We start from the raw sequence: 19,741 nt of genomic DNA on the forward strand, positions 1-19,741 counted from the left end.
TCTTCGTGCTTTCAATCTGGCAATGCTAGGGAAACAGGCTTAGCGTTTTCTTACGGACCCCAGTTCTTTGGCAGCTAGAGTTTACAAAGCTCGGTATTTTCCTAAGTATCTTTTATTGATGCATCTTTGGGTAGTTGCCCGAGCTACTGTTGGCGTAGTATAATGGCGGCACATGATCTGGTGTGTAGTGGTGTGAGGAGGAGGATTGGGAATGGGAATAGTACTTTTATTTGTTGCCTGATGACCCTAGTCCATTGGTTCAAACTATTACGCCTATGGAGTTGAGTGGAGCTTTGTTTTCAGGTTTGATTGACCATATTTCTAATTCTTGGGATCAAGATATCTTATCTGACATTTTTATACCTGAGAATGTGACTCGTATTTCTAGGATCCCTGTTAGTCCGGATTATGAGGATTCTTGGTACTGGTTGAGTGATCCCAAGGGGTGTTATTCAGTGAAAAGTGGCTATAGACACATTGTTGGAACTTTTGAGTGCAACTCGGATAATTTTGATAAATGGGTTGCTTTATGGAGTTTGAAAGTTCCCCCCAAATGGAGGACCTTCTTATGGAGAGCTCTGAGTGATATCCTCCCTACTACTACAAATTTGCTTTTAAAGAGAGTTGAAGTGAATTCCTTGTGCCCTATGTGTGGTCTTGATCATGAGAATGTTATGCATGCACTTGTTTTATGTGATTATGCTAGGCTTGTTTGGCACAAGTCTTCTTTGCCCATCACAAATATTGATGGTGATACTTTTGCTATGTGGCTCAAGAATGTGATGCTTTCTATGAGAGGAACAAATTGGACTGGTAGCTGCTGTTTATGTAACTTTTGGCATTCAAGGAATCGTGTCGTGTGGGAGCATTCGTTGCCTCGGCCTAGGAACACGTGGAGTGCGGCAGTCTCCTTGCTGCATGCTTATCGCCAAGTCCACCTGCGACCTCCACCACCGCCAGCCGATATCGTCGAACCTGTGGCACCTCCTCCTCGGCTGCGCTGCTTCTTCGATGCGGGGTACAAGCCGCTCACGGGAGAAGCCACGTTCGGGGCTGTTTTGCTATCACACAATGGCACGTTCGTGGCGGCATGTAATGGTAAGCTTGTGAGTTACTTCTAACCGCTCATGGCGGAATCGTTAGCTTGCAAGGAAGTTCTATCGTGGCTCAAGAACCGGAATGTGTTATCTGTGGATCTCCTCATCGACTGTTCGGAACTGAGTACCTGTGTTTGTTCAAGGCCGACTATTCGAAACTGAGTACCTGAGTTTGACCGTTTGATCCTATGTTGGGATGATTGTTGACCAGTGTAGGGCGTCTATGTCTTTGTTTTCGCATTGCTCTTTAAATTTTGTTTCTAGAGTTTTAAACTTACATGCTCATACTTTAGTTGCTGCCGCCTCCGGCATTTTCTCAGGCTAATGTTATGTATTGGGACTCTGTCCCTTATGACTCTATTGCTTTGCTTTTGATGGGGGTCCATTTTATTGGCATAGTATTGACCCAAGTGGAAGTGGTGATGATAGGAGATTGGTCCAGGTCCTATTGGGCTAAGAAGACAAGGGACTGCGGGTCCATTTTATTGGCATAGTATTGACCCAAGTGGAGGCGTGGTGGCCCAAAACAGAGGAGAGAGAAAGATTTCCGGGGCACAAACCGCGAGCGGCCAGGCAGTGGTGGGCGAGGCGTGGCCGGCAGGGAGGGGGGGGGGGGGTGCGCCACTGGTCATGCCGACATCGCCCCACCACCGCGGCAAGCGCTGTTGCTACCAGTGAGATTCAAACCCCTAACCTCCCGCATAGCAGGCGCGCGCCTAACCATCAACCCACGCCAACCATTATGTACTAAGGTGCGACAAATATATATGAGCGATATTTGCGGGCAGGGCAGCCTCCACCACCGGCCGGCGACTGGCCGGCGGGGGGTCCCGCCGGAGACCTTAGGCCGAGGCGCGGCCAGCGGGGGCAGTGCGCCCCCCAGATTTTCAAAGGCACCCCCCCCTTCCCGAGGGGGTGCTGGGCGGGTGCGCCGAGCATGATGGACCGGGATGGTATGCGCGGGAGTCATGGAAGTATGACGAACGTGCCCGCTTGCGTAGCGATAAATGGGGAAGTGGGGATGGATTGCATGGGACACGTGGACGCTAGAGGAGGAGGGGGGCTTGCTATAAATAGGGGCCCTGGATCTTTGGCTAGGGGCAACTCAGACACGACAAGCACTACAGTCTAGTGGTCTTGATCTATATTTTCAACCCAGCTACCTGGGTTCGATTCCTACCAGTAGCGTAGTTAGCTATAGCCCACCACGTGGGCCTTATGCTTTATATTTGGGCCATCGTTCTGGGCCTGTACCTCGGGCTTTGTACGTATTGTTTAGGGCCTAGCGCCCCGGGTAATAAAGTCGGTACTTTCATACCCCCGTCCTATGTTCCTATACCCGGTTTATGGTGGACCCGGTCCCAATAAAACCATCATTGGCACCGTCTGTGTGGATCGCTACGATTAGCCCGTGTTTGTAGTCTCTACCATCCTAGCAAGGTTCCGAGGTACGCCCAAATGGTTGATTCGCAAGAGGAGCTACCCTATAAGGTAACACACTTAGCACATCGAGACGCTACTCTGGTGAGTACACTTGAACACTTAGTTAGGTAAAGATTGTGTTTATTTTCCCGAACTATGTGCCCCTATATGCTCATATGTGCTCTGCATGCTTGGCCCACGGCCACCTCAACTATATGCTCATATGTGCTCTGCATGCTTGACCCGCGGCCACCTCAACTATATGCTCATATGTGCTTTGCATGCTTGGCCCGCGGCCACCTCAACCATGTGCTCCTATGTGCTTTGCATGCTTGGCCCACGGCCACCTCAACTATGTGCTCCTATGTGCTCTTACGTGCTATGCATGCTGGCTCTACGGCCATGGCGGATGGGGCATGTGGGTTATCGCAACCCACATGCGCGGACTTGCCCCCGGCAAGCCGCATGGTTTTGGCGGATGGGGCATGTGGGTTATCGCAACCCACATGCGCGGACTTGCCCCCGGTAAGCCGCATGGTTTTTAGCGGATGGGGCGTGTGGGTTATCGCAACCCACATGCGCGGACTTGCCCCCGGCAAGCCTCATGGTTTTGGCGGATGGGACATGTGGGTTATCGCAACCCACATGTGCGGACTTGCCCCCGGTAAGGCGCATGGTTTTTGGCGGATGGGGCGTGTGGGTTATCGCAACCTACATGCGCGGACTTGCCCTCGGCAAGCCGCATGATTTTTGGCGGATGGGGCATGTGGGTTATCGCAACCCACATGCGCGGACTTGCCCCCGGCAAGCCGCATGGCATTGGCGGAGGGGGCGTGTGGGTTATCGCAACCCACACTACCCCATCCTACAATCTTCAGTTACCTTCATCCTTAAAAAAAAAAAAAAAAAAAAAGGTTGCATGCAGGTGTAGCATGGAGAAGGAGCAAAGACATCCATCGAATATTTAAAAGAAGCATGCAGGTGCATCATGGAGAAATTGACAAAACATACTAAATAAATGCAACAAAGTTGCATGCAGGTGTAGCATGGAGAAGGAGCAAAGACATCCATTGAATATTCAAAAGAAGCATGCAGGTGCATCATGGAGAAATCGACAAAAGCATACTAAATAAATGCAACAAAAGAGATGTACAATGCAAGAAGCATCCAAGAAGTGACAATAGAGGAGTCACCTTGACCTCTCGACACTAGGTGATGAAGCGAAGGCCAGGGCAACGTGCGGTGTGTGGCAGAGGTACGGAGTAATGGCGTGACGCACAACAATGGTGATAATGGAAAGTGGCGTGAGAGGTTGAGAAATGGAATAAAAGGAGGTGGTGATACCGAATTCTACTTCCTTTAGGCATCAAGATACCTAAAAGAACTAGGGGACTTGTGATGGGGATATGGGACCTGGGGGTCCATTTTATTGGCATAGTATTGACCCAAGTGGAAGTGGTGATGATAGGAGATTGGTCCAAGTCCTATTGGGCTAAGAAGACAAGGGGGCGTGGTGGCCCAAAACGGAGGAGAGAGAAAGATTTCCGGGGCACAAACCGAGGGCGGCCGGTCGGTGGTGGACCGCCGGACTCCCGGCGGCGAGGCGTGGCCGGCGGGGGGGGGGGGGGAGAGCGCGCCACCGGTCGTGCCGGCAGCGCCCCACCACCGCGGCCAGTGAAGGCCACTGGCCTTGGGCAGATAAAAGGCAAGGAAAAACACTGTTACTGCCAGTGGGATTCAAACCCCTGACTTGCCGCATAGCAAGCGCACGCCTAACCATCAACCCACACCAACCATTATGTATTAAGGTGCGACAAATATATATGAGCGATATTTGCGGCAGGGCAGCCTCCACCACCGGCCGGCGACTGGCCAGCGGGGGGTCCCGCCGGAGACCTCAGGCCGAGGCGCGGCCAGCGGGGGCAGTGCGCCCCCCAGATTTTCAAAGGCACCCCCCCCCCCTTCCCGAGGGGGTGCTGGGCGGGTGCGCCGAGCATGATGGACCGGGATGGTATGCGCGGGAGTCATGGAAGTATGACGAACGTGCCCGCTTGCGTAGCGATAAATGGGGAAGTGGGGATGGATTGCATGGGACACGTGGACGCTAGAGGAGGAGGGGGGCTTGCTATAAATAGGGGCCCTGGATCTTTGGCTAGGGGCAACTCAGACACGACAAGCACTACGGTCTAGTGGTCTTGATCTATATTTTCAACCCAGCTACCTGGGTTCGATTCCTACCAGTAGCGTAGTTTGCTATAGCCCACCACGTGGGCCTTATGCTTTATATTTGGGCCATCGTTCTGGGCCTGTACCTCGGGCTTTGTACGTATTGTTTAGGGCTTAGCGCCCCGGGTAATAAAGTCGGTACTTTCATACCCCCGTCCTATGTTCCTATACCCGGTTTATGGTGGACCCGGTCCCAATAAAACCATCAGCTTTAATGCAGTTTCTAAATATACACGGAGTAATTTTTATACTATTATCAAACTTCATATTATGAAAAATTAAATTAAAAGCAACTCTAGTTAATCTCGTTAAGTAAATCAAATATATAAATGAGATGAAGAGAGTATTAATTAGAAGCAAAATTATTTTTTGATTGATCAATGACTTGAATTATTGGTGAGGCAATACAGTCAAAATTCTTTGGAATGCAACAAGAATGGACAACCCCCAACATCACGCCAAATTATTCTGTAGACCCAGATTCAAACGTACACAATTTACATATTGAATGTTCACAAGACAAGTTATATAATGAACGTTCACAACTTACCTACTAAATGATTACAATTTACATATTAAATATTCACAATTCAAATTGTAAACATTCAGTATGTAAACTGTGTATTTTAAATCTGAATCTACGTTGCAAGTAAATCCGGATCTATTGTATAATAAACTACTCCAACTTCACTCCAAAAGTTCCACCACCGTAACTTCATAGCCCGAAGCAGAGAATTCCATCTCCCACCAACGCGCTAAGCCGACCCCACGACCTTTCTTCTTCACGCGGCAATACCTTTCCTCCAATCCAATCCAATCCAATCCTCTCTCTCTCTTCAACTCACTCACCATATTTATCCCACTTTGGTCTTTCCCACCCGTGGCTCGCTGCTGCTAACTCAGTAACTCACTATACCTTCATACTCACTAGTCTACTCTTTCTAATTCTTCGCCGACACTCGATTAGATTAGATGAGCGTCTCCGGCGGCGTAGGATCGCCGCCCAAGGGCGTGGCCGAGCCGCTGTACGCAGCTGAGAGGATTTCGGTGTGGTGGGACATAGAGAACTGCCAGGTGCCCAGGGGCTCCGACCCGCACGCTATTGCACAGAACATAAGCTCCGCGCTGGTGGCGATGAACTACTGTGGGCCTGTCTCCATCTCCGCCTATGGCGACACCACCAAGATCTCTCCTTCAATTCAGCAGGCCCTTAATAGCACTGGCATCGCCCTCAACCACGTCCCAGCAGGTAATATACTCTGATTCATGATGATGATGCCTGTATCTTTGTGTAATTGTGTAGCTTATAGGGTTTTGGAGCGAGAGTGTTGTGTGATCGAGGTGGGTTGTGATTTTCGTTGACTTTTATTGTGTGGAGGAAATGGATTCAAGTAATTTATAACTTTTATTATTTTTGTGATCATTTTGAGTGAAGGGTTAATCTTTGCTGATGAGTTAGATCTCTTTGTGATGAGCTTTGCTGCACAGATGATATCTATGTAGGGACTTCAGGAGTTTTGCTTGAGTGAAAATTGAAACTTTATTGTTACTCTTTGACTTCTTAGTGTTGTTTTCCATTTTTTTTTTTTTTTTTTTTTTTTTTTAAATATTTCATTCTTATAGAGCTGCTTTTTTAATGGATAGTTCATCTTTCATAAATAGGGGGTGTGGTTCTTTTGGGAAAGAATTGGAAGAGCTTTCTAAGTGAATATTTTGGCAAATTATATCGTGTCCCGCAGTGCATAATCGATTATGCACCGCGCATCAAAACGACGTCTTTTTATTTAATGAAAAGAAACGGAATTCGTTTCCGCAAAAAATAACTCGGTTCTTCACGTCTTTTTATTTAATGAAAAGAAACGGAATTCGTTTCCGCAAAAAATAACTCTGTTCTTCAGTTTCATTTTGTATACACTGGAGTTTCAGTTTAACATAACTACAGTTTCATTCAATATTTATACACTCAAATATGTGAAAATAATATACTATAGTTTCGTTAAAACACAACTACATGATCATTTCGATATAATTACAGCTTCATTATACAATATACACTCAAATATGTGAAATGTTATTCAGTTTCATTTTATATATACTGCAGTTTCATTTCACCACAACTACAGTATCATTTTGATATAACTGCAGTTTCATTTGATAGTATAAAAATAATACGTGAGGCAGTGTCGATTTAGATACACTGTAGTGTCACTCCGTTAACACTAACAGCACGTTGTTTCTTTGCTTAAAGAAACGGCGCCGTTTTGATGCGCGGTGCATAATTGATTATGCACCGTGGTCTACGATATAACGACTGGAATATTTTAGCTATATTATGTTTGTTTTAGATCTTGATATATTGATATGTCTTTACATGGCTCAAGTTAAACAATGATCCTCTAATTTGTTTACTGTTGTGATTGCAACTTTGGAGCTCCCAGTATTTCCATTTCTTGGAGTGCTGTCTTTTGAAGAATTAACAATTTCTTTCTTGATCCCTTGCTTTTGTGCTTTTATAAGTTTTTTTGAATCTTTGGAAGGTATATTTGGAAAGATCTAATTAGTTCATCCAAGTTGGATGTCCAGAATTGTATTAGTTGGGTAGATTCTAGCCTCCGTGTCAATCTTTATCAAGCTAGTTTGCTTGAATATCTTCTTGACTGGTGAGAAATAGGGAGGTTTTTATCTAATATATATATATATATATATATATATATATATATATATATATATATATATATATATATATATATAAGAGCGCTCATATGCGGCGGGGTCTTACCGTGCGGCGGTGCGGTCAAATTCCAGAATACACCAACAGTGTTAACAATATGCACCAACAGTGTAATAAAAACACACCACAATGAAATGCAATAAAACATCACAAAATACACAACAGACTCAAAAAAATACACCATATAACTTACCACCCCCAATGGTGTATTTCCGAACAGTGTATAGTGTTTTTACTCACACCTAATGGTGTGTGTTTGGTGATGCAGGGCTCTGTTTTGTGTGGTGTATTTTCATAACGTTGATGGTGCATATTTGTTGAACTATTGGTGTTGCCGCACCGTAAGAAATAACCGCACCGTAAGACACTGCCGCACCTGAACCCGCCTATATATATATATATATATATATATATATATATATATATAGGCCTAACTCTCTTGGGCTCTTATTAGTATATATATATATATATATATATATATATATATATATATATATATATATATATATATATATATATATATATATATATATATATACTAATAAGAGCCCAAGAGAGTTAGGCCTATAATGGGTAGAAAAATGGCGGTCAAATTTTTTAATCAAATGAATGTCTCAGATTGATCAGATTTTAATTTTTCTTTAAGATTTCTTAATTTATCCTTAATGAATATGATTATCCGTTAACTTTTCCATTAAATATTATCTTTTCCGTTAATTTTGTTAGTTCACCGTTAACTTACTCATTGATTTCAATAAGAAATGTCTTAGGTTTGAACTTCATCCCAATCAAAGTTGGCATAATTAGTACTCTATTTTACTCTTATTAAATTAAATAATGATTTAGTAGCTACAAAAAAAAATAATACATATTCATTTCTTTAATTTAGAATTATGTATCTACAATGTCTTTATTCAAAAAAATTATTCATTATCAATAAATTAAATAAGAGAAATAATTTCATTAGTTACATTGTCTTTATTTTTCTCTAATATAAAAATTCTTTACATTCAAATTCATCAATTGATTATATTCGCTACATTGTCCCTACAATGTCTTTCAAAAAAATTATTCATTATCAATAAATTAATTGAGAGAAATAATTTTATTAGTTATATTGTCTTTATTTTTCTCCAATGTAAAAATGATTTATATTCAAATTCATCAATTAATTATATTCACTACATTGTCTATTATTTTTTTGTGCACTATTTTTTAATTAAATATCAAAGTTATAATACAAAATAATGCTATATATTTATTTACCAAGTATTTTATTAATACCATGAAAAAATTTAAAAAATATAATTAATAAAGTCAATCATATTAACTACTTGAAGGATTTGTTGACAAAGAGAGTATTCAAATCACACAACAAATTGAAGTGAGAACTACCTCGCAATGTCCTTGTTTGACAATCAGCAATTAGCGGTTAGCGTTAGCGGATTATATTAGCGAATTTGACCAGCGGATTATATCAACGGTTGGTAAAAACATATTTGAAAAAATTAGCTGTCTAGATTAACATGTAAAATGACCTAAGGGTATATATATATTTAATTAATTAATTAATTAATTAATAATAATAATAATAATAATAGTTTTAAAAAAATAGAAAAATAAAAAATATAATTAAGCCAACATATTAACTACTTGGAAGATTTATTGAGAAAAAGAGTATTCAAATCACACAACAAATTGAAGTGAGAAACTATCTCGAAATGTCCTTGTTTGGCAATCAGCAGTTAACTCTTCAATATTAGTATATATTTAATATTTTATGCCCTAATTTTTATTTGCTCTCCCTTATGTCCCGTATTTGGTTTGAACCATACCTATACAATTATTTTATTGACAATTATAATCAATCTTGACTATATTATCTTGCATTTGTAAACTTAGAATTGCCTATTTAAATACGCAAATTTAACATTCAATTATCAATTGATCATTTAGGTTTATTGGACAATTCTTTGTTATGGTCTTTTTTTCCTCTTACTGGCAATGTTGTAAAAGGCGCTAGGCGCTATGCACTAGTCGGGCACCTGGGGCCGGGGGGCACTTAGCGCCTAGGCAGCCGAGTAATAATATAATAAATTAATAAGAAAAACAGCACAAAAAAAAAAAGAAAAAACACTAGGGCGCCTAGTTAGCCGACTCGGGCACCTAGTTTGGCCGACTCAGGCGCCGAGTTGGCCGACTCGGGCTCCTAGGCTGCCTAGTCGGCTGGCTGACTAATGTCTGCCTAAGGGTAAAATCCCCTTGGCCTAGGGGCGCCTAGGCAGCTGCCTAGACCGATTTTTTGCAACACTGCTGACTGTTAGTATAACTTTAAATGCTGAAGCATGTTGACTGCTCATGTGTTATAATGACCTACTAAATGTTATTTGTTCTTTAGAAGGCATCATATCTTGTTCTTCATGGACTGCTCATTGAATTGACTATTAACTTTGTATGCATTACAGGTGTTAAAGATGCCAGTGATAAGAAGATTCTGGTGGACATGCTATTTTGGGCAGTGGACAATCCTGCTCCTGCTAATTATTTGTTGATATCTGGTGATCGAGATTTTTCAAATGCTCTCCATCAGTTGCGAATGCGTAGATATAATATTCTTCTAGCACAACCTCAAAAAGCATCAGCAGCACTTGTTGCTGCAGCAAAGAATGTATGGCTCTGGACAAGTCTTTCATCAGGAGGTCCACCTCTTACTAACATCGAATCGAAGCAGTTTGTCACTAACAGCATTGGAAATGTTTCGAATTGTGAGACATTAGCTATGCCCATCAGCATTTCCAACCAATCTGCGGATCCGTTCCATGAAAGTCTCTATGCAGTGAATCAGAAGTTTGGGAATCTTGGAAGGGGTCCAGATACTAAATTTAAGAGCAAACAAATTCGGAGAACTGTGACTCTACCCAGTTTGCCAAGAACTTCAAGTCCAGTGGTGGGAGCTCAAGAAGACCATATTAATGTGAACTTTAATCAGCAAGGACAAGGGTACCCTACTCATTTTAATGATTCTCAAAATTTATCTGCTCCTCATAATACAGGAATTCCTTTCACAGGACCTGGAACTTCTCCAAATATCATTTATCCTGGATCTTCTTGGGTGAATCCTAGTAACCCTTTTAACCCTTATCAAAATTGCCTAACAATGCCAATGAGGCCAAACACACCCCCGCCACCACTACCAAGTAATGGAGGAGAGGTGAGGCCAACTCCCAATATTAATTCTTCTCACCATCTAAACTTGAATGGCCCCCCGAAAGTATATAAACCTCAGAAGAAACAGTCATTTTACAGTGAGAAAGAAGCAAACAGGTATCCACTCTCTGGGCAAGAGATTTTGCCACCGCCTTCCACTGCAATTGGCAGTAGTAATGTATCTGTTAATGGTGCGTGGGGAGGTTCCACAAACCCTTCCGATTATGTGCTAAGCCTTATGGGGGTTATCATACTTGCCTTGGATACGTTAAAGAATGAGAAGATTATGCCAACTGAGGCGAACATTGCTGATTGTATTCATTATGGAGATCCAAGTTATCGTGATACTGATGTTAAGAAGGCTCTCGAGAGTGCAGTTGAACATCAGATGGTAGTAATGCAAAACTTAGGTGCTTTACAATTATATGTGCGTAAGAATGAGAGATTGTGGAAGTGTGTCAATCCACTTGGTGAAAATCAAAAGGAGTATCCAACAGAAATCTGGGATGAAATCCAGAAATTTCTATCGTCTTCTGCTGGACAGTCTGCCTTGTTGGCTACTCATTGCAGGTATAAAACTACTTTAGCACTTTGCCCATATTTCAATTTTTGTTTTATTGGAAATTTAATTGTACTACGAATGAGATTCTCTCTTTTGTATTTTGTTTTGTGAGTTAATACCATCTGTGGTCCTCCGAGTATGGTGGTTTTGCCACGTTCAGTCCTAAACTTTCAAATTAATCATCTGTGGTCTTTTGACTTTCAAATTTAACCATTCGTGGTCCAAGTTAACCTCCCATGGTCCTTCAACTATTAAATTTTAACCAACCACGGTCCTTTCAAGAGGACCACAACTGGTTAAATTTCGAAACTTGAAGGACCATGAGTAGTTAACTTGGACTATGAATGGTTAAATTTGAAAGTTTAGGACTAAACATGGCAAAACCACTATACTCGGAGGACCTCAGATGATATTAACTCTTTGTTTTGTTTTTACCAAAATCTTTTCATCTGTATTACATTTGCATTTATGACATATTATTATCTTTTTAAGGTATGAAGCAGCCACTGTTATAAAGAAGATGAGTTTAAAAGAGCTATCTCTTGGTGAAATACTTCAGATCTTGCACATGATTATCAATATGAAGAAATGGATCGCACATCATCCATCGGGATGGCAACCAGTTAAGATTGCTGTTGCAGAGACTAACCCAACCCTAATCCAGGGAAGTTAGCTGCAACATCCCAAAATCAGCTTGTTGATAACTAGTTATGGAAGGGAAGGGCCTTTAGGTACTCTATGGCTTCCTATCATGATGCTTACTAGCTGGAGCTTAAGTCGGTAAAATTTTGGCCCTTCCAGTGAAAAGTGCAGTAAGTAGCTCTTTCAAAATTTAAGTCATATAGAGTAGGTGCATAATGTTTTGGCTGTTCCTTTTTGTTATTTTATTTTTACCTCGGGGAAGTATAAAGACGGTTTGGTCAGTGGCAAACCGGGCAATCCACTGAGGTTGTTGTCTTGACCATCATCCCATAGTATTTGCGAGCATCAAATATCTGGAAATTACTACAAGGGAGTTGCCGTTGGAGAACTCAAAAAGAATACGTTCTTCAAAAACATGTTTGAGGAGGAATCCTAATTGACTTTGGTGGAGCTTATAAATCTCGAAGCCATTCATCTCAGAGGAGATAAGTGGTTATAGACAGTAATACAAATATATATGTATATGTATATATGTATATATATGTATATGCTTGTGGTCTTCTGTTGGATCTAGGAATGTCAGAGAAGCACGAACCCAAATTAAAATGTGTTTTGCAGTTTGTATTTGAATTATTCTAATTGAAGCAGAAGGTGGAAAATCTCAGTACTTTGCTCATTGGAGGACACATTGACACAGCGAAAAGGAAAGAAAGTGATGAAATTAGTATGTTATCTTCTGGGAAGTTTGAGCAGATTTGGACTGTTCTATCTGTATCACACATTCAAGATTTACAGTTTGAAAGAGAGTAGAGAGAAATGACCACAGAAATCTAAGATTTACAGTGTGTTGGAGGTTGAGCAATTACCCAATAGATGAATCAAGTACAACATTGAGCTTGGCATACTAAGAAAGTAGAGAACCATATGGTGGTAGATTGGTAGTATCCTTTTGGATTTAAAAGCTGTTTCCTTGTGATGTTTAGAGATGTATTGTAGATATATGCTGTATGAACTGGTTTTATGCTTGTATCTTGTAACTTAATAATAAGTTTTCTAGTTTTCTGGGATTATTGCCAACCATTTCTATATGGTTATTGTTTTCAGCCTTGCCCTTGTGTGTGTCTGTGCAGTGAAGAGCAAGCTGTTCCTGTTGTTGTTTTTCTTTCACTTTTATTTTGGTTATATGGAAGATAGGCTTGATAGGGTACTTGTCTGTGTGCAATGTTTATATGTACAATTATACTAGTTTTTTTTTTTTTTTTTTTTTTTAATTATTATTTAATGATTGGGATATACCAAGAGGTGAAATAGTAGCAGCGCAATCTATTTTGGTATTGGTAGAACATAACCAGGAATGTAAAGGATATTGGATAAAGATAAGGAATGAATGAGAACTTTCTAATTCCTATGGTCTTTCTTTTTGACCCATTACCAATTGTGACAGCAGGAAGAGAGTATGAGAAATCAATATGGGAGACAAAAGAAGGTTACCAGATTTGTGATCAGTTGCTTCCGAATGCTATACCAATATGAGTATGATTTTTGGTGACCCAAGCAGACTTTAGTACACTGCTTGAAATTTTACATTTTGTCATAGTTGTAAGAAAAATATGAGAAAACCACAGTAGGGTCGCAAATGCAAGATGACCTGATTTGGAAAGTTTGGCTGGAAAATATTACCGGAAAATGTCTCACGCACCAGCAAATGGAGGCAGAACACTTTTTGATAAGTAACAAACACTTTATTCTTAATTAGCATTACATTTTTCAGTATAAGTATGCTATTTTCATTTTGATAAGACCGGACCGGGACCAATCTCACGAATAAAGATCGGTAAGACTATATAATACAACAATCGTTATATCGTGCACCACGGTGCATATAGCAATGTGCACCCTGCCCGCTCAAAACGACGTCATTTTGTTAAGTTGTGTGGGGAATTGACGCGACGGGGTGTATGCGTATTCTGTTATATATACAATTATGTACATTCTATTATACAATTATGTACTTTCAAAATAGGAGATTTTTTTTAAGAGTTTATCTGTATTATATTAAGAATTTATGTATATTATGTATTATGTTAGATTATGTGTATTATCCTTTCAAAAATGTGTATGTGTATTCTGTTATATAATTATGTACATTCTATTATACAATTATGTACATTCGAAACATGAGAAATTTATTTTTAAGAAGTTAACATCAAACACGGGAAAAGTGTATGTGTATTCTGTTATATAATTATGTACATTCTATTATACAATTATGTACATTCTAAACATGAGAACTTTTTTTTTTTTTTTTTTAAGTTAACATCAGACACGGGAAAAGTGTATGTGTATTCCGTTATATAATTATGTACATTCTATTATACAATTATGTAATTTGAAACATGAAGAATTTTTTTTAAGAAGTTAACATCAGACAAGGAAAACGAAATTTAAAAAAAAAAAAATACAAAACGACATTATTTTGGATCAAAGCGCACAATGCATTATACACTCGGATGCACGATATAATTTGTCATCATATAAGTGTGACCCTTAATTTAATTTTTTATAACTTGACAAGACCCGTAAAATAGTCTCACATACAAATTTATCCGAGAATTAACACTTACTTTTAGTTATAGGAAGAAGGTTTGATTTCAACTATTGGACCCCTCCGGTGCAGAACTAACGTTTGAAAAAACTAGAAGAGCGAGAAAGCATAGAATTGGCTCTCAACAAGTTGCTCTCATTCTGAAATTTATCAAGTTAATTTTCAGGTAAAAATTCGATCTTTCAAGTTTTAATTTTTTCTTAATTGAGTAAAGCTACTGTTAAAGAAGTATAAATACGGAGTCTATGTTTATACAGACGCATGTATGCATAAACAGTCAATTATAGTGTTTGGAGTGAGATTGCAACTCTTCAGAATCAGCCCTAATGGCTGTAAAACTCTCAGCTTCAAACCTTTCCAAGAAAATTCCGGTATGGGTTTATCAAAGTCTCTATCTTTCTTCCCTTTCATGTGCAAATAGTGTCCAAATTCCCCGAGAAACCGATAGAAATTCGCCCAATGTTTCTGAGTTTCAAACAAAGATTCAACTTTTGAGGAATAAGCTTCTCCCGGATACCTTAATCAATGTTATTGATTCCACCGCTGATTTGGAATCTTCGTTGAAGCTGTTCAAATGGGCATCCCTTCAAAAGGGGTTTCGCCACACTGCTGATACATATTATAGGATAATCTTGAAATTGGGTGTGGCAGGAAAGATAGAGGAAGTTGAGGGGTTTTGTAATGAGTTGATGAGGGAAAAATGCCCAGGTTTCGAAGAAGCTCTTGTGGCTTTGATAGATGCTTTTGTTAGGAATCATAGGCTTAGTGAGGCTTTATGTATAGTTTCTTGTTTACATTTCTGTGGTTCTAAGCCATCTATAAGTGTATATAATCAGTTAATGGATGCACTTGTGAAGGCAAAGAAAGATTTTAAGGATGTAGTATATGTATATAAAGAGATGGTGAAAGGTGGAATTGTACCAAACACCGATACACTAAATTATTTGTTGGAGGCTTTGTTGGAGGCTGATCGGGTCGATTCGATGTTGGATCAGTACAGAAGGATGGATAGGAAAGGGTGTAAACCTAATAGTAGAACTTTTGAGATAGTTTTAAGTGGACTTGTTGCCCGGGATAGAGTTGGTGAATCGCTTGTCGTTTTAGATCAAATGTTTAAATCTGGATCTGAACTTGATTTGAGTTTTTATACCTCTATAGTGCCCGTATTTTGTGAAATGAATGAATTAGAGGTAGCGAGGAGGCTGTTTGCAATGATGAGATCTTCGAAGATATCTCCAAATTCGTCGATCTATGAGTCTATGATACGGTGTTTGTGCGAGAATTTTCTCATGGATGATGCGGTGCAACTTGTGGAAGAGATGATTTGTAGTCATCTCGTGCCTAATGAGTGTGTTCTTGCAAGTATAATTGACAGGTTATGTGAAACGAACAAGTTGGGAGAAGCTAAGAAGTTTTTGGATGGTTTTAATGTTGTGAGTGCTTCTCCTTATAATGTTCTTCTCGAAGCATATGTTAATGCCGGTGATTTTCTTGCTGCAAAAGATCTGTTCGGTGAAATGTTTGAGAAGGATGCCACAGATGTACGGTCTTGGAATATCGTTATTAGATACTTATGTGAAAACGAGAGGATGAATGATGCGGTGAAATATCTTGGTAAGATGATTGTTTCTTCGGCTACCCCGGATGCTGCTACTTATTCTGCTCTTATTATCGGTAAATGCTTATCCGATGGATACGAGGATGCCTTGACATTGTTCCGAAAAGTACGGGCCGAATCATGGGTTCTCGATCACGAGTCGTACGGTCAACTTGTCGAGTGTCTATGCCGGTGGAAGAGGGGCCAAGAAGCCGCCGAAGTGTTTTCCCTAATGGCTAGTAAGAGGCGTGCTCTCAAGTCTATATCGTTCGATATGCTTATGAAGGGCATTTGCGATTGTGGAAACACGGCTCGGGCAATTAAATTACTATCGTTGGCTTATTACTCTGGAACACCCGTTTTGACTGTGACTTTCAACAGCATTATTCGAGGGCTCTCTAAACAAAGCGAGGTAGACCATCTCCTCGTAATGCTTGCTAGAATGACCGTAGAAGGGTGCACTCTGGACGAGGAAACGTATTGCGTGATAATAGAGAGCATGGGCTTGCTAGGTCGTTCAGAAGATTGCGTTCTATTACTGAACTCGATGCTCAACGAGGGTTTATCGCCAAATCCCGGAACACTTGCTAATCTACTCTCGTACTTGACGAGAAACTCTCAATTGCACATGATTTTGCCTGTAGTAGATAAACTCGTGTCCAAATTCGGAATGTGTGATTCATCGGCGTATAACGTGTTGATTAAAAGCCTTTGGAGCGGGGGATATCGAAGCAAGGCGTGTCGATTGCTGGACTTGATGTTGGAAAAGGGTTGGGTTCCCGATGCCGTTACTCATGCTGTGATAATGGGTTCTGTTGAGAAAGATACTGAAATATGTGTCTGTGACGATAAAGTTAGCAGCATACTTGCTGAAGGATTAGCGGAATTCTGAACCTAACCGGGGATAATATTGCCGCTAGTATTATTGCTACCACTCCCTTTGCTTATAGGGCCTTTTTGGGGTAAAAATTCACTGTTCCGTACATATGTTCATATCTAACATAGATAATCTACTTGTATTAGTATTGCGTTATTTGTTTTAAGTATGCCTTGAATCCTAGCTTCTGAGAATCGTAAAGTTGAGTATTTTTTCTGTTTGAATACGGACACATGCAAATTGGGATAGTCATGTTCATACGAACTAGTCGTTGTTAGTGTGATATGTCATACTATATTTCGAGAACCAAATTATAGATTAGTATGTGCTATCCGGATCAAAGGAAGCAACTATATTGCCAAAGTTCTGCCCTAGGGTGAACACTCACCTTGTGACTCCACCCGAAAAAGGACCACAAGGAGGTAAACTAGTCTAGGTTCAATCGTTATATCGTGTACCAGGGTGCACAATGCATTGTGCGCCCTGGCCCAAAACGAAGATGATTTTATAAGTTGGTGGGGAGTTGACGCGATGGACACCGTTCCGTCCGTCCAATCCCGTTATAGTTTTTTTTTTTTTTTTTTTTTTTTTTTAACACTTGAGTTTATGTGTATTATGTCAAGAGTTTATGTGTATTATGTTAAAAGATTATGTGTATTATGTATTATGTTAGATACTTAGATTATGTTTATTATGTTAGGAGTTTATGTGTATTCTACTATACAATTTTGTACATACAAAGCATGAAATTTTTTTATTTTATTTTTAGAAGTTGACGGCAGAAACGAGAAACGTCGTTTTGGCCTGTGCGTCCTGGTGCACGATATAATTTGCCATCTAGGTTGCTCATAGTTGACTGACTCAAATAAGAAGGCCAATAGGCCGCTCCCGGTGGCAGTGAAACTTGTAACTTTGTGTTTACCAAGTCAACATTCTGACCAACTTGGCTGGGGTTGCCCCGCCAAAGTACTGCCCTTGTTTAGAGTATTGCTGGTCGAATGTGGTTTTGCTCATGTCATGCATTGATTAGATTTTATAATTTTACAATAAATTGTAGCTTAATTGACTGGAATCCCCTTTAGCAAGTTAGGTTTATAGGCATGTTTGATCCTCTTCCCCATTGTTCTGTTTAAAGGTCATTATGAATACCAGTACGACCATAGATGCACGAGAACTAACAATATCATGCATGCCTGCTGAAGATTTATGTCTGTTATGCTAAACAATATTATTTCAAATATGTTATCCTTTTTTTTCCATTTTTGTCTTTATTGTTGAAGAAAACAGCTTTGCTTGAGGCTGTTAAGTTTTAACAACTAAGTCACGCATTCTATGCAGGACAAGAGCGGGCGATTTGGGATCGATCATTCTGAGCAGTGCTATCCCCATTGCTATAGCTGCAAATATTTTGTCCAAAGCGCCTTCCATGCATCCGCTTTGGTGTCTGCTACTCCAATGGCGATCCCTTCCAACACACAGAAGCAAACTGTCCCCCAGTGAAGTTGCGTGTAAGAAATGGCTTTCGGTGCCATCATAGCCTAGGGCTTAAGATTAGTCTAACGTAAGCTGGAAGCAAAGAATGATAATGAAAGTTATAATAGACATTATTTGCTTGACAACTTAACACAAATATAGGATTTGATGATTACATTTATAATTATAAAACTTATTACCTACTTTAAATCAGTATAATTCTATTAATTTAGCCTTATCCTTCCTCATCTCATTGTCTCCTCATTTCCATCGCATCCTCACTTATCTAATAATTTCATCTTCACTCTTAATATCAATTGTCTTAATTTTTGTTTTAATGGACTTTCTCACTGCATTACCTATGAATTTCATCTTTACTCTTAATATCAATTGTCTTAATTTATTTTATTCTTTTTTGTATTTTTAAAACTTGCATTCTAATTGTAGAATCTTTTTTTATTTTATTTTTATTTTTTTTTTATTTTTTTTTATTTTTTAACTTGTATTCCGATTATAAGATCATGCATAACCAAACATCAATATTGGTAATCATTCTAATTCCACCATATTATCAAGAATTTATTCCGATTTCCATGTTTGAACCAAACAAACCCTTTAATGTATCTATTTTTTTTTTTTTTTTTTAATTTTAAAAAAAGAGAAGTTCATATGGGTGGCCCAATTCCATTGAAATATCTACCCTCGGTGTTTCCTACAAGTTACAATATATGGGTAAATTGACACTTAAAAAAGAGAAGATAAGTAGTGGTAAATTGATAGAAAGAGAGTTGAACCTTGGAGCTTAAGATCGGCAGTGGGTTTAGCAGATTTGTTTGCTTGCTATAAACATAGGAAATCACACAATCGGCAAACATGGTGAAAAGATAGCCAGCCCTGGCGAGCATGAATGCAAATGGGTATTCTTTTATCACTCAGCTCCTCAAAACTCTCATTAGCATCGCTCAAGAAATGCATCAGAGCGGTCCCCAGAAACACGCCGCTGGCGAACTGCGTTCCTAGCACCAAGAACCACTCGTTCCAATTACCGCGGCAAACGTCCCCACGAACACAATAATCAGGCACCATATCTTCACCATAATCAACGGCCGAGGTCTCAGGTGAGGCTTTTCGGATTTACCGGCGTTGAAATCATCGTCGTCGTGACCACCACGGGCTTGGTACGAAGATCAGAGAAGAATGGTAAGGGCCTATGTTGGTTCCAAAAGAGGTATGGTAAAAGTCTAGAGGGGGGTGAATAAACTTTTAAACTGTTTTGCCAAATATAACAATTATTAAGGCAAC

At 39.9% G+C, this 19,741-nt stretch overlaps 3 protein-coding genes across 6 annotated transcripts; all 3 read left to right on the forward strand.

The window, feature by feature from the left end:
- Positions 1–275: 275 nt before the first annotated feature.
- Positions 276–1,121, forward strand: LOC109181309. The gene has a single exon (XM_019331061.1). It carries the CDS (start codon positions 276–278, stop codon positions 1,119–1,121), a length of 846 nt encoding a protein of 281 aa, XP_019186606.1.
- Positions 1,122–5,517: 4,396 nt separating this feature from the next.
- LOC109181788 lies at positions 5,518–12,958 on the forward strand. Of its 2 annotated transcripts, none has more exons than XM_019331703.1 (3): positions 5,518–5,994; positions 9,942–11,306; positions 11,682–11,831. In XM_019331703.1, the coding sequence occupies exons 1-3, from the start codon at positions 5,718–5,720 to the stop codon at positions 11,741–11,743; spliced, it is 1,704 nt and encodes a 567-aa protein (XP_019187248.1). In that variant the 5' UTR covers positions 5,518–5,717; the 3' UTR covers positions 11,744–11,831. The 2 variants fall into 2 exon arrangements, with proteins under 2 accessions (XP_019187248.1, XP_019187247.1); XM_019331702.1 differs by having other exon boundaries at positions 5,523–5,994; positions 9,942–11,253; positions 11,738–12,958.
- Positions 12,959–14,559: 1,601 nt separating this feature from the next.
- Positions 14,560–18,649, forward strand: LOC109181787 (pentatricopeptide repeat-containing protein At1g62670, mitochondrial-like). Of its 3 annotated transcripts, none has more exons than XM_019331701.1 (3): positions 14,560–14,658; positions 14,750–17,051; positions 18,305–18,649. In XM_019331701.1, exon 2 carries the CDS (start codon positions 14,819–14,821, stop codon positions 16,979–16,981), a length of 2,163 nt encoding a protein of 720 aa, XP_019187246.1. In that variant the 5' UTR covers positions 14,560–14,658; positions 14,750–14,818; the 3' UTR covers positions 16,982–17,051; positions 18,305–18,649. The 3 variants fall into 3 exon arrangements, 2 of the variants coding, with proteins under 2 accessions (XP_019187246.1, XP_019187245.1); XM_019331700.1 differs by adding an exon at positions 17,808–17,918 and having other exon boundaries at positions 14,564–17,051; XR_002054272.1 differs by lacking the exon at positions 14,750–17,051.
- The last annotated feature ends 1,092 nt before the right edge of the window (positions 18,650–19,741 follow it).

This window comes from Ipomoea nil, unplaced genomic scaffold, assembly GCF_001879475.1.
Source record: "Ipomoea nil cultivar Tokyo-kokei standard unplaced genomic scaffold, Asagao_1.1 scaffold1043, whole genome shotgun sequence".
NCBI lineage: Eukaryota > Viridiplantae > Streptophyta > Magnoliopsida > Solanales > Convolvulaceae > Ipomoea > Ipomoea nil.

Coding starts and splice junctions, on each gene's coding strand:
- LOC109181309 (XM_019331061.1), top strand. CDS start 276: ATGGAGTTGAGTGGAGCTTTGTTTTCAGGTTTGATTGACCATATTTCT.
- LOC109181788 (XM_019331702.1), top strand. CDS start 5,718: ATGAGCGTCTCCGGCGGCGTAGGATCGCCGCCCAAGGGCGTGGCCGAG. Junction 5,995..9,941: donor CCTCAACCACGTCCCAGCAG/GTAATATACTCT, acceptor TATGCATTACAG/GTGTTAAAGATGCCAGTGAT. Junction 11,254..11,737: donor TTGTTGGCTACTCATTGCAG/GTATAAAACTAC, acceptor TATCTTTTTAAG/GTATGAAGCAGCCACTGTTA.
- LOC109181787 (XM_019331701.1), top strand. CDS start 14,819: ATGGCTGTAAAACTCTCAGCTTCAAACCTTTCCAAGAAAATTCCGGTA.